The 13,452-nt window shown below is 41.6% G+C and overlaps 1 protein-coding gene and 1 long non-coding RNA gene across 6 annotated transcripts in view; one reads left to right on the top strand and one right to left on the bottom strand.

The window, feature by feature from the left end:
- The window catches only part of TRIM9 (tripartite motif containing 9), a 112,409-nt gene that overhangs the window by 51,159 nt on the left and 47,798 nt on the right, over window positions 1-13,452 (top strand). For all 5 annotated transcript variants that reach the window (XM_049897928.1, XM_049897926.1, XM_049897930.1 and 2 more), the window contains exon 2: window positions 11,192-11,287. In XM_049897928.1, the coding sequence (XP_049753885.1) occupies window positions 11,192-11,287 (96 nt within the window). The remainder of the gene's footprint in view (window positions 1-11,191; window positions 11,288-13,452) is intronic.
- Window positions 10,642-13,452, bottom strand: part of LOC126083870 (uncharacterized) — a 47,384-nt gene continuing 44,573 nt past the window's right edge. The window contains exon 4 of the long non-coding RNA XR_007518886.1: window positions 10,642-11,300. This is a non-coding gene — a long non-coding RNA (uncharacterized LOC126083870). The remainder of the gene's footprint in view (window positions 11,301-13,452) is intronic.

Raw genomic sequence — 13,452 nt, 5'->3', positions numbered from 1 at the left:
TATGTATAAAACCACCACCCAGGACAAGATATAGAGCATTTCAATCACCTCAGAGAGTTTCCTCGTGCCTCTTTTCCGTCAATCTCCTGACCTTCAGAAGTCACTGCTCTTCTGACTTCTTTCATCATACATCAGTTGTGCCTGTTCTTGAACTTCATATAAATATAACATGTCCTTTTTTGTGTCTGACTTCCCTTGTTCAACAAATATTTTTAATTCCTTTATGTTTTGCATGTATCATTAACCTGTGCTATTTTTTATTACTGAGCGAACAGTATGCCATTGTGTAATTATACAACAATTCATTTGTCCATTTTACTGTTGATAGACATTTGGGTTGCTTTCAGCTCCGGGCTGTTATAAATAAAGCTGCTGTGAACATTTTATACCACTCTTTTGTGGGTATATACTGCAGCGTAGGGTAGGTATATGTTTACCTTTATTAGAAAACACCAGTTTTCCCGAGTGGTTTTACCGTTTTAACTCCCACTGGCAAAGTGCGAGGCTCCAGGTGCTCCACATCCTCACCAGCACTCAGTATTGTCAGTCTAGTGGGTGTGTGGTTGTCTCTCACATGCACCCTTTGTTTTTAAAAAAGCTGTGCTAATCTCTGCATCGATGTTTGTCTTCAAACATAGTGGGCTTCTGAGGTGGGAATTTAAATCCAGGTATCGTGATTCCCATTTCCCAGTGATTCCTAATGATCCCATGTCTTTGCAAAAATGTAGCTTTCCTAAAATAAAAGTTCAGGTAAACTGGGATTTCAGGGCAGCCATGAGCTGATGATCAGAATAGATTTCAGTTGGAAAGGACAACTTTGATATTCAAAACACTCGTCAGTTTAGGCTTCTGGACCGAACAATAGCCCCTTGCTCTGAAAAAAGAGACCTATAATCTACTACCTGTCCCTGCTTCTAAGAAGTCATTGAAATTCAATGGCTGACTCTAGCATGGTGGGGAAGCTTCATTCTTGGTGATCAGCCAGAGGGTGATTGAACCTGTTCAGTCTTACAGAAGGTCAGCAGGTCAGATATGAAAAGAGCTGACCTTAACTCAACCTTGAAATGAGTCTACAAGTGGCAGTGGGTCAAATTCCTTATGTTCTTTGTTGCCATCTTGATTTCCATCGAAAGCTCCTCCAACTTCAAAGGGAGAACAGGAGATACATACTCTAAACAGATTACAAAATATAAAGTGAAGCAATCTGGCCTTTGCCAAGCTTAATGAGCATCCAGTTCTTAACTGACTGCATCCTGGAAATAAACATATAGGTACAAAAACCCACCTCTTTCTTTTCTGATCAGGCCACCATTGTGGTTGAGCTTCGAAAGTATATGAGAGGTGGAGAGGAGTCTATTTGGGCCCAGTAGGCCCATAATAAAGACAAGGGGAAAAAAATGATCCTGATTTTCCAAATTTTATCTAAGAACAGTATTTCTGGTGGGAACGATTTTATAAAGAGTGTTTGGGTTTCCTAGCTAACCAACTAAAATGTATACAAGAGCAATGTATTTTTATAAAGTGGTTCTCCTCATTAATTTCTAGATAATTTATAAGTTCAGTTTAAATTTTTCTGTTTGAGACAGGGATTGTTTAGAATGATGTTTCTTCATTTCCAAAAGAGACTAAACTTTAAGAGTGGGTGGTGTAAACAGTCTGCACTCACTGCTAACCTAAAGATTAGTGGTTTGAACCCACCCACCAGCACCATGGACGAAAGGCCTGGCAATCTGCTTCTGTCAAGATCCCAGAGCCCTGGTGGCACAGTGCTTTAAGAGTTCAGGCAGCTGACCAAAGAGCCAGCCAAGAAAAAACCTTATGGAGGAGCTTTTACTCAACTCATGGGGTCGCCATGAGTTGGAATCAATTCAATGGCAATGGTTTTTGTTTTTTTTTTTAATTACAGTAAAAGCATCTCTATACAAAAAATACTTCAGTGATTTTCATATTATCAGTATATTTCAAATTGTTGTTGGTTGCTGTCAGATCGATTCCAACTCATGGCAACCCCATATGTGCAGAGTAGAACTGCTCTATAGGGTTTCCAAGGCTGTGACCTTTTGGAAGCAGATTACCAGGACTGTCTTCTGAGGTGCCTCTGGCTAGGTTTGAACCTCCAGCCTTTAGGCTAGTAGTTGAGAGCTTAACCACGTGAGCTACCCACAGCACAATAGCATGTTTAATTATTTAGTGAAAAGCCCTTATTTGTAGAATCAAGATTTTCTCTCTGGGGCACTTAAATACTATTGAGAACTTAAAATTCAAACATTTCAAAATTGTTCCCTGGAGGTGAAAGCAAAGCCAAAAGCTATACAACCTGGAAGAACATGGTGGACCAGTGTGGACCTGAAGGCAATCAGAGGGAGCCGTAGAGAAACAACTTTCTGGAAAAGGGCAGAGGTGCCTGTCAGAGCCCTAGAACTCTCTAAAGAGAGAAGGTAGCATACGTACAAAAGAGAACTATCCTGCAGTCCATCCCCAAATGTAAAATCTAATATTTACACAATGGCTTAGTCTGGGAAGGCATATTTCTGATCCTCCCTTGTAAATATTTAGTAACTGCCTAACAACACAAATATCAGAGCTTAGAATCTCCATGGAAAGACATGCTCTCTGACAGAGCCTTGGACAGAGTGCTGTTGACCTCACGGCCTGTATGCCTGCTGCTTTATTAAAGTTTCATGCCTTCAATCTCAACAATTGCTGCATGAATTCTCTCATGGCTCCCAGCCCTTGAAGGACGTAAAAGCCACAGAGACTTGGCAAATCAATTTTCTCCCAAGAAAATACGAACATTGGGTGAGGTGACAGGTTTTGTTTTGTTTTTTGTGCCCTGAGGCAAAAAGTGGCTTTTCCATCTCATGGCTGGAAAAACCTGCTATGGGGATTTGCATCTCCAGTTTGAGAGTTTCATGTCCAAGGCATAGAAACATCTTAATAGGTCTGGTGGATAAGAGCCCTGCAGATTGTCTCTAGAGTTCAGGTTCTGGCCAGAACTGGCTATGTCTTGCAGGAAAGCAGATACTTCTCATTTTCTCTGAGAGGTAGAGAAGCTGTGGAGAACAAGAAACGGGCTGCATTTCTGCTGTTGGTTGTTAGAATATCCTAGGCTGCTTCTGTTTCATTAGAGGGCCTGTCAGAGGGAACTTTTAAATGGACATTATTAAGCCCAGCACGGTCACAATTTCAGAGTAATGTTGGTTCCTTAAGGGTAGGGATTGTGTCTACTTTCTAGATCATTGCTTCCTAGTACCAGACACTGTGTCTAGTACAGGGCCACCCAGTAAACCCAGTGCCATCGAGTCGATTCCGACTCATAGCGACCCTATAGGACAGAGTAGAACTGCCCCATAGAGTTTCCAAGGAGCGCCTGGTGGATTTGAACTCCATAAATATCAGTTAAATTAATAAATCATGAAGGGAAAACTTATAATTTCTGTCTGTATTAGCTAGTTTTCCTGCAGTAACAAAACAGTCCCCAAAATCTCAGTGGCTTATGAAATATTTATTTGTTGCCTATTATACCATAGGAGGTAGTCTTAAGTTCTGTTCTACGTGTCTTCTCATTCTGGAACCCACAACCACTATGTGGCATGTATCTATGTTGTGATGGAGCCAGCTTGTGTCAGCTCACAGGTGCTGACAGTGCGTATCTCTTCCCAATTCCATGTTCAGTAATGTCATGTCAGTAGCCTGAAATCAACTATGTTGGGAGTATTTACACTGCCGAAATTGTCGAACACTACAAATCAAGGCCTTTTTTTTTTTTTGAGAACTAGTTTTATCAACACATCACTGGATTTTTGTGCAAAAAGAAGGAAAGAAAGAGCTGGCAAATAAAGCGCATCACTTGGCCAAGGACGCTAATGAACCAAGGGCATGTGCTCCATCTATAAGGGCGTATGCTCCATCTATAAGGGCGTATGCTCCGTCTATAAGGGCGTATGCTCCATCTATAAAGGCATATGCTCCGTCAAAGGTGGGGAGGGAGCAAATAATTGTGAACAACACTACAATCTACCTCACTGACTGAATAATTGTAATTAACCAAACTCCAAATTGGGACGTGTGGTATGACAAAGTTTTAGTGATTTGTATGTGTATATTTTAACATCATTCTTATTATAAAAACAATAAAACTTATTAAGTGCTTGGAAACCCTGGTGGCTTAGTGGTTAAGTGCTCCGGCTGCTAACCAAAGGTCGGCAGTTCGAATGCGCCAGGTGCTCCTTGGAAACTCTATGGGGGCAGTTCTACTCTGTCCTGTAGGGTCGCTATGAGTCGGAATCGACTCAACGGCACTGGGTTTGGTTCTGGTTTGGTTATTAAGTGCTTACAATATACAAGGTATTGTGTAGAGGGCTTTATGTACATGATTTTATATAATCCTCACCTCAGCCCTACGAGGCCGTTACAGATGAGGAAACTGAAGCTTATATAGTATTTTAGATTGGGAACCCTGGATACAGACTCTAAGAGAGTTGCACTAATTAGTTAATTGTTGAGGGCTCTCAGGACATCAACCTGTAAGAAAGTGAGGAAGCCAGGCTTCAGCAAAAGGAGAAACTGACCTGCAATAACCTCAGTCAATCCTACAGGACATTCTGGAGCTGAGATGGCCCTTAAGAGTTGTCCCCAAATCAAGGCAAGGGAGCCTAAGGCAGCCACTGGCCATGGGACACTCGTGGACAGGGGCCTAGCATTGAAAAAGGAAGTTCCCTGTGGCCAGCTACAATTGCTAGTGTAGTCTGTTAGCAGTTTATATCCCCAGCAGCTGGAAGTAGGATGCATCAGCTTAAAGAGGGAATCTGAGCAGACTACCGTAGTTATCTACTACAGTTAGGTAATACATCCATGGTCACACAGCTAGCACATGGCTAGGATTTAATCCCAAGTTCAATGGCATATTGGTCCCAGTGCACTGTCTAATTAGATTGCTACTATCTGATAAAATAAAGATTTTCTGGTATATTTTTATTGTTTAAAAAGTCAATGCAATGGAATGTTTGGATTTTAATTTTTTTAAGGGGTAAATGGCACTAGTGTGTATTTGCTTTTGATCTGAATGTCTGTGTGTTTGTGTGTGCAGGTCTAGTGATGAACAATGGGAAAGGGGCTTGTATGTAACCACACATTAGATTAAAAGTGCATGGTCCTCCTTCTTTATGCCTGCCCTCGATCATCTTGTTCTTCACTCCCAATGCTTAGATCTCAGTTACCTGATGACTTCATCTCATCACTTTTCCCTCTACAAACTTTATATGGTCAAGTTCACAATAAAAATGGAGAGATTTGTTAAATATATGAGAGCTGTGCCAGTTTAGGCAGGGGAACTTGCATCTGTTAATGATATGCTCCCTTATTTACCATTAAAGTTAGCCTGGGCCTGCAGAAAGGCCAGCCCATTGCCCAGGGACTGTCCCACCACTCCCTATGTCAGAGCCTGGGTTAGCAACCAATTAGCAATAAGCAGCAGTTAAGTAGGCCAAGCCCCTACCCACAAAACCCCTCTGACATCAGCCTTACCCAAAGCTAAAAGCCTCCCCTTACTCTACTGATAAGATACCTTACACAAACATATTCACACACTCACACATTCTCACACACTCACATATTCTGACACACGCACACACAAATACACACAGTCATGTACACTCACATGTTCTCACATACATATATACTTACATATTCACACATATATACAAACCCTCACACACTCATATTCACATTTATACACACTCATATACTCAGACACATACACTTTTACACTCACATTCATACACACACTTAACATACACATACGCATTCACATACACATACTCACACATACTCTCACATGCACATATACACACACACAACCCTGCTCCTCGAAGTGTGTTTCTGCCTCCAGGCCCAGCTATTCTGTTTGCCAATCTTAGCCTGACTGTTCACTGTTGGGCTTAGAGATAAGGTCAGCATCTCCAGGCAAGCCATCATCTGAGGCTTCCTACTCATCCAGCTACAGCAAGCTGGGGCTCTGGGTAGATCCAGTGTCTTCTACCACCAGTGAAACCAGAGGAGTGATCCCTTTGTGCGGGAAGGAAAAGTATGGGCAGGAACAATAAAAATCTTAACTGGAAGGTGAATCAGGCCTCTTGGGCAGCTCAGCTTGAAAAAAAAAAAAAAAAAATTTTTTTTTTTTGAAGTTCCCCAAATAGTTGATATTCAAAGAGATTTTACTCCTTTACCTCGTTGCGCACTCAGTCCCATGCCTGCCTAAGATATCAAGCCAATAGGTGACAATGCTGGCATTGGACACAATGCAAAGCTTCTTCCCCTCTGCAATGGGTCCCGTCTGTTCAAGAGAGGTCCTTGTCAAATTCACCACAAAATTTTATTCCAGAAAAAAGTGTTGACAATTTCATAGATTAACTAGTCATGCAGTGGCTTGCATATTATCTTGCTATTAAGCATAATCAGTTCTAACTAGTCTCCTCATCCCCTCATCAACCCACCTTCTTAGGTTTTACATGCTCTCACTGTGAGTTGTTTTTGTTTCCTTCCTGAGTGGGTAAAAGAATGCAACTTTTTTTTGAGAAGATGAAGAGAAGAACATGACTTTAGAATCAGACTAGGGTTTGTTTTCCAACTCTTCTATTTGTGAGCTGTGAAACCTTAACTCAGCTATAGAGGCTATCTGAGCCTCTGCAAAATGGCAGAGTGATTATTGAGATTAAATAAGATACACACTTGAAGCACCCATCAAAGTCCTGATTGATAAGAAATGACCAGTATATTGTAACTATTAGAATTTCTTGCTTTTACCTTTTCAATAGTACAATGTTAGTGATACAGTGAGACTCAAAAATCAGTATTCAAGAAAAATTGTTGTCCTGGGGGCCTCCCTTCAGAACCACAGTGCATCAATTGTCACCTTCCTCCTGTGTTTCGTGTTTACCTTGGTACCTGGGAAGAAGGTGGAGTAGGCTTTTACTTGACTGATGCTGCCCAGCAACACCTGACAAGCACGGACTATGATGGAGTGTGGGGCAGCGCCCCACACAGGGAGGCAGCTAGGTCATTTTCTGGGCCATCGAGCTGCCGCTGTTTGTTTGCTGCCTCACCTGTTTTGTATCAACTCTTTGGTTGACCCTTTTTGACTTATCTCATGCCTATATCTTCAGATCCCAGGTAACCAAGAAGCTTTCTTTTATTTGACTCAATTTGTCTCCATTAAATATTCCAGTAAATCAAGGGAAAAACAACACGCTCAAGTAATGTTCATGATGGGGGAAGGAAAGGAGTCGCTGTCTTCTCTCTGGGCACACTCAGCAGCTTAGATGGATGACTGGGGGAAGTTAGAAGTTTGTCAAGATGGACTGAATTCCTTACATGTTTGCTAACACCCCCCACCAAAAAAAAAAAAAAAAAAAAAAAACACGTTCTGAAAACTTCTCCAGAGTCGCTTTCCTGATTGAGCACCTGATCTCTGGTGACATGCAGTCCTTTGGGAGGCCAGGGGAGTGGGATCCAGGTGGAGGTTGAAGGGGAAAGGAAGGAGGAGGCAGCGTTCTTTGTTTCTCTCCTCCAAGCTCTGAACAACCTGGCAGCTGTCTGTGAGCCCTTGGCTATTCAGAGCATGCTCAGCAGAGAACAACTTGACTGGAAAACTGCCGGTGTTTCTGCGGCTACATCATTTCCCCGCATTCACTCAGCTTCTCGTCGTGACGCCTTTTCAGTAAATTAAACATCCAAGAAATTCGAATGTCATTACTGAGGCATTTTAAAACGCATCTAGAACCTTGCCTTTCTCCCTCTAATGACATGTACAGCCAGAGAAGCGGAAATGAAAACACACACTAAATATCTGCAGCTTCAGTATTCTGGTCATAAATTTCCAGGGATGTCCTGTGGTCCTGAATACAGAACATCTCTGTTAGCACAGAGCAGGAATTTAAATGCCTCCGGGAAACAAAATCAATCAATAATAATTTTATTCTACATCAGATGAAGCTTAAAATGTGATCAAAAGGCTATCTTATAAAAGCAATGCACATATAAATCCTTACAATGAGAGAATTTTCTAATGATAAATTTTCAAGAATTCTTTCATTGTCTCCTGCTCAATTTCCACAAGTGGACAATGCTTAAGAAAAAGGTTCCTAGATCTTCCTCTTATAATGCAGGTATTTTCCAAATACCAGAACAGTCGTTAGCCAAGAGAAGGCATTCTTGGGACTGAACATACAAATAACAGAGGAAATTTGCAAATAAATTGATTTTTGCAGTCACTAGTTGTTTTGCCGTATAAAATCTTGGGAGTGGATAAGGCCAGCACCCTTTGTCTACTACTGAATAATATTTTCTAATATAGCACCACTTCGTCAACAATTCTTGATGAGTATCAGTCCTGACATGTTATACAGACACAATTAATTGCACGGCTAGAATAGAAGAAATCAGTTAGCTTCAGTTTCGTGAAGCTGAACTAATTTGGCGTCTGAACTCAGACCTCCAAGATTATAATAAAAAGTGGAAGAAAACTTTGGTGGCCCAGATAATTGTTACTCATTCAGAAAAAAAGGGGATATGAATTCTAAAGTAACAATGAAAAATTTTTTCTCCTTTAAAATATTTCTTATCGAGTCAATTATGACTCTGAGCAAAAGTTAGTAAATAAAAATTGCCCAGTGTGCTTCTACTGAGAGATTAATAAGGTGACTATATTGAAAAATATCTTTTTTTGTGTATGTGTACCTGTTTTCTTGTTTTTTGCAAAAATGAGTTCTAGCGTATTCACTATTATGTAGCCTACTTGGTTCTCTTAAAGAGTTGTAAATGTATTTCCATGCCACGAAATAAAATATCTTTCTGCACAAAAAAAAAAAAAAATTTCTTTCATTTTGCTGCCTGCTGTTCCAAGTGAGGCCCTCTTCTCTTCCTTCATTTTCTGAGCTCCTGGAAATAGTCCCTGAGGAGAAAACTTTTACCCCAATTACGGTTCAGCAGGGACCCGGTAATAAGTAACTGAGTAGCCCTTTCAACAACTATAGGCTCAGTCTGTGCTTTTTCTTATTCAGGTGTCTCATTCTAGTCTCCAGGAGCCTGAGTAACTGAGCAAAGCGTAGGTAATCAAGGGTATTCTCCAACATATATCCTGTTCTAGGAATCTGCCCTGAAAATCTCTAGCAGTAGGGTTTGTGATCCGAAAGGAAGAAGATGAGTAAGAACTAATGACAGCCAACATTTATTGAGCATGCACCATTCGTCAGCAGGGCTCTTAGTACTTTAGATATAGTGTCTCATGCAGTGCCCACAACACCCAATAGCAGTATTATTATTCTCATTTTATGGAAGAGGTAAACCTACCTGTACAAGATTGAACAGCCAGTAACTAACAGTATTGGGAACTGAACCTTGGTCTTCATGAATCCAGAATCATTTCCTTAACAACGACCCTATACTAACAGGGGTTTTTACATTCATTAATGCATTAAACCCTCACAACAACCCAACTAAGGAGGTATTGTTATTGCTCCCGCTTTTTGAGTTGGAGTAACTCAGTCAGAGGGAACTTTCTCAAGGTCACATTTAGTAAGGAACAGAGCCGGGATTTGAATACTGCTCAGTTTGCTTCCAAAGCTTGTGTTCTTTGTACCATATCATTGCTCCTACCAAGCATTCTGGCATGCATATTTTTAAAGACTTTTTAATATAAGGCAAATATAAGAGAAAAAAAATTCACTGAATCAAAAGATAGAATGCCAAGATTCTGTCATTTTACTGAAAGATAGAAGTAGGTGAGGCATTGGCAAGGAGGAGATTGGGCTTAGTTTTCAAATAAGGCATTGTGGGAAAGGGAGTGTGTCTTTTAATTTATAGGAGAGATAGAAGGATATGCCAAGGCTGATGGGAGCAGAAAATTTGTATCAAGCTCAAAAACAAGTAACAAAAAACTCCAGTACAGGGATTTAAATCCCTGTAGGGGATTTAAGGGGTTAATTTTTTCCACGTCACAAAAAGCATCCTGATAGGAGATCTCAGGTTGAGCAGCTGAAAGATGCTATGGAGACCCAGGCTCTTTCTCTTCCCACCCCTCCACCCTTACCATATTGCCTTCATGCTAGTCATAAAATGGCGGGTGGAGGTCCAAACGTCAATAAAGGCAGGAACCAGAGGAAAGAGGCTTCACCAACCACACTGGTCCCCTGTTAACAGAAAAGCAAAAGCTTTCTCATAACCTTCCCCCTGGAAACTTCCATTTAGGTTTAATTGATCAACAGTATGTCTCAGGGCCACACAAGCAGATAAGAAGGCTGGGAAAGCAAGTGCTTCCCTGGACTCACTGTCCTCTCCCCGCCAAAATGCATCCCCTTATAGATAAATGATGTGGGAAGTCAGAAAAACGGTAAGCCTTGGTTTAGGAAACTAGTGTGCACAGGAGCTGGGGCAACAGGGCTGTACTTGGGAGAAGAAAGAGACGATGATGAGCGGGAATATCGTCCTGCCCTTTGTATTTGTCGCTGCATTTAAGTAGCCCAGAGCCTTACACCACGGTACTCTAACTCTTTCTTTTCTCATCCTGTTCTTGGCTCTCACCCCAGACCAAGAGCCCTTTAGGCTAAGCAATGTTGACAATAATCAGATGATCTGACTCCTGTTTTTTGTTTGTTTGTTTATTGTTTTTGTTGTTTTAATCCTTGGCAAGTAAAAGGCATTAAATAAATTATTGATTAAGTAATTAATTAATGAGATGAGGAAATCATGGGCTGCTGAGGGGTTTAACAGAAACCCTGGTGGTGCAGTGGTTAAGAGTTTGGCTGCTGACCAAAAGGTCGGCAGTTTGAATCCACCAGGCGCCCCTTGGAAACCCTATGGGGCAGTTCTACTCTGTCCCGTAGGGTCACTATGAGTCGAGATTGACTTGACAGCAATGGATTTTTTTTTTTGGCGGGGGGGTTGGAGGCGTTTAACTGGAAGGGCCAGAAGTTTTCACTGCTTCAGAGGAGAAACTACTCAGGAGCCTGTGGCAGAAGTCTGGGTGCCATTGTTACCAGAGTTCACATGTACAAATGTCGGTTAAAATGACCCAGGCTCAGACAAGAGGAATCTGAGGAGGTTGATGCAGCTCAGGTCTTGTGCTGAAAACAACCCTGGGTGGCCTTGCTGCTGCTTTGTACAGCTGCCATGGTTTCCTTCTTTCTCTCCACAGAGCCAGCTCTCCCAGGCACTGAATGGACTGTCAGACAGGGCCAAAGAAGCCAAGGAGTTTCTGGTGCAGCTGCGAAACATGGTTCAGCAGATCCAGGTATCGGCATCACCTGAGTGAGGCAGAAAGATAACCTCATGGGTTAACATGTGATTGTATAGTGGGGGAGTTTGTTTCTTTTATTTTTACGCTATGGGAAATTCCTTTATATTTTTTCTGCTCTATCTTTTCTAACACACACAAACACACACACAGACCAGCTTCAAGTATACCCCTTCTTGAGGTAGTTACATTAAGCCAGAAATACAGCCTGTTTTTCCAACTGGTTCTTATCTTCCCACACTCGGGTCCTAATACTCTATGCATGTATTTAGAAAGAGGCCTATTTCTTGGTGAATTCAGAGTCATCGTTGTTGAATTTTTAAAACCCTGTAAGTTTCCCCAAGTGGCTTATAATAATTATGCCTTATTTAAACTTAACAAACATCACGTTTTCCTTCCTTGTTTTCTTTCTTCCTTCTTTCTTTCCCTTTTTCCTTCCTCTCTGTCCTGTAGTATTGCTTCTCCTTTGGCCTAAATACATCAATATTTTGCAGCCTGGATCCCCTGGTGCCTATAAGTTCAGGTTGCTTCATGAGGACACAGTGACCAGCAGGTCTACCAGCATTTGAGAGCTCGTAAATTCTCCAATTATAGCTGAAGGGAAGACGCCATAAACTGCATGAGATGCTAAAATAATGACCCTCTGCACTGTTGACCATTCTTACGTTTTAAGGTTTACCTCACAGAAATAACCTTAGCTCTGGCCTCCAGTAAATGGGCTCTCTGAGTTAATGTTTAACCCATATCAAGGAAGAAATGGCTCTTTAAAAGTAAGCCAGTCTTCTGAAGCATTATGCGCTGATTTCTTTGCCTCTTTCTGGCATGCATGCACATGCTGGAACAACCAGTTCCCTCACAACCTAACAGTAACGCACTTCCTTCTGCTTTCCAAAGCAATAGGCTTTGTCAGCCCCTTCTTTGCTTGTGCTGGCCGAAAATGTGCAGCCCGAGGCTCGCCTCTGCCCTTGCCTCTTCATCAGAGAAGAGCTTTCTTTCTGCTCAGAGGAGAGCTTTCTTTCTGCTGTAAGTCAGTGACAGAGTTGGCTTGGCTCTTCTGGAGGGAGGACTCCCACTCCGCACCCCCACCCCCACCCCCACCACACACACAGATGTACACTGCCTGGGCCATAGAGAGCTCCTAAATAATGTTTCCCAAAGCAGTTTCTCTGAGAACTTGAAAGCAATTACTGTTAAAGTCAAAACAGCACTTGAAGAAGCCGTTGCTCAAGCAATTCCGTATGCACACCTTACACTATGAAGAACTTGCATTTGAGAGCAGTTACCAAATGCCCACCAGTGGATTATCATATAAAGAGACATAGTTCTTTAGGACTTTAAGAACAAATGAACATTTGATAGGCCAAGCTTCTCCTACTCTCTTTCTTGCCAGCCCCCCAAAGTTTACCTTTTACTCAGTTGGGTGCTAGTTTTTAAGCACTATTAGTGTCTAGGTGAGTATTCAGCTTACACTGCTGTAAATTCCAAAAAAAAAAAAAATATTTTTTCAGATTATGGTTTAAGAATCAAAATTACATACGTAACTATCGAAAGGACTACCTTTAATGCTTATAATACAGTGAGATGCTTACTTAAAAATAAATGTCTGTGGCATGTACAGATTTAAGTTGAGTAATTTTTTTGGTGTAGGATTCAATTTAAATATCATAAAACCAAAAAAACCAAACCCAGTGCCGTGGAGTTGATTCCGACTCATACCAACCCTATAGGACAGAGTAGAACTGCCCCATAGAGTTTCCAAGGAATGCCTGGCGGATTCAAGCTGCCGACCCTTTGGTTAGCAGCCGAAGCATTTAACCACTATGCCACCAGGGTTTCCTAAATATCACAAGGAAGTTAGAATTCATTTAGTACATGGCTACCTTTCTCCCACAAGCTGATGGGTCTCTGATTTTTACAGCAGGGCAATGCATGTAACATACACCAATTGTTCTCAATTGCCTAACTGTATTCACCACTTGTTTTCCTCAATGACGTGAACGAGTACTTTTTTGCCCCTGTTTATTCCTATAAACTTCTGTCATCATAGGATTACTGTTTAATATTGAAGACCAGGGCCAGCCTCTCTCTCTTCCCCTGAATTTAATGACGCCTTTCTCTTTCATGCCTCACCCATACCCCACTCCCTCCTGGTTGCCTTTGTA

The sequence above is a fragment of the Elephas maximus genome, chromosome 10 (assembly GCF_024166365.1).
Source record: "Elephas maximus indicus isolate mEleMax1 chromosome 10, mEleMax1 primary haplotype, whole genome shotgun sequence".
Taxonomy (NCBI): domain Eukaryota; kingdom Metazoa; phylum Chordata; class Mammalia; order Proboscidea; family Elephantidae; genus Elephas; species Elephas maximus.
The sequence above is the reverse complement of the archived record's forward strand: the minus strand, read 5'-3'. Positions and strand labels throughout refer to the sequence as shown.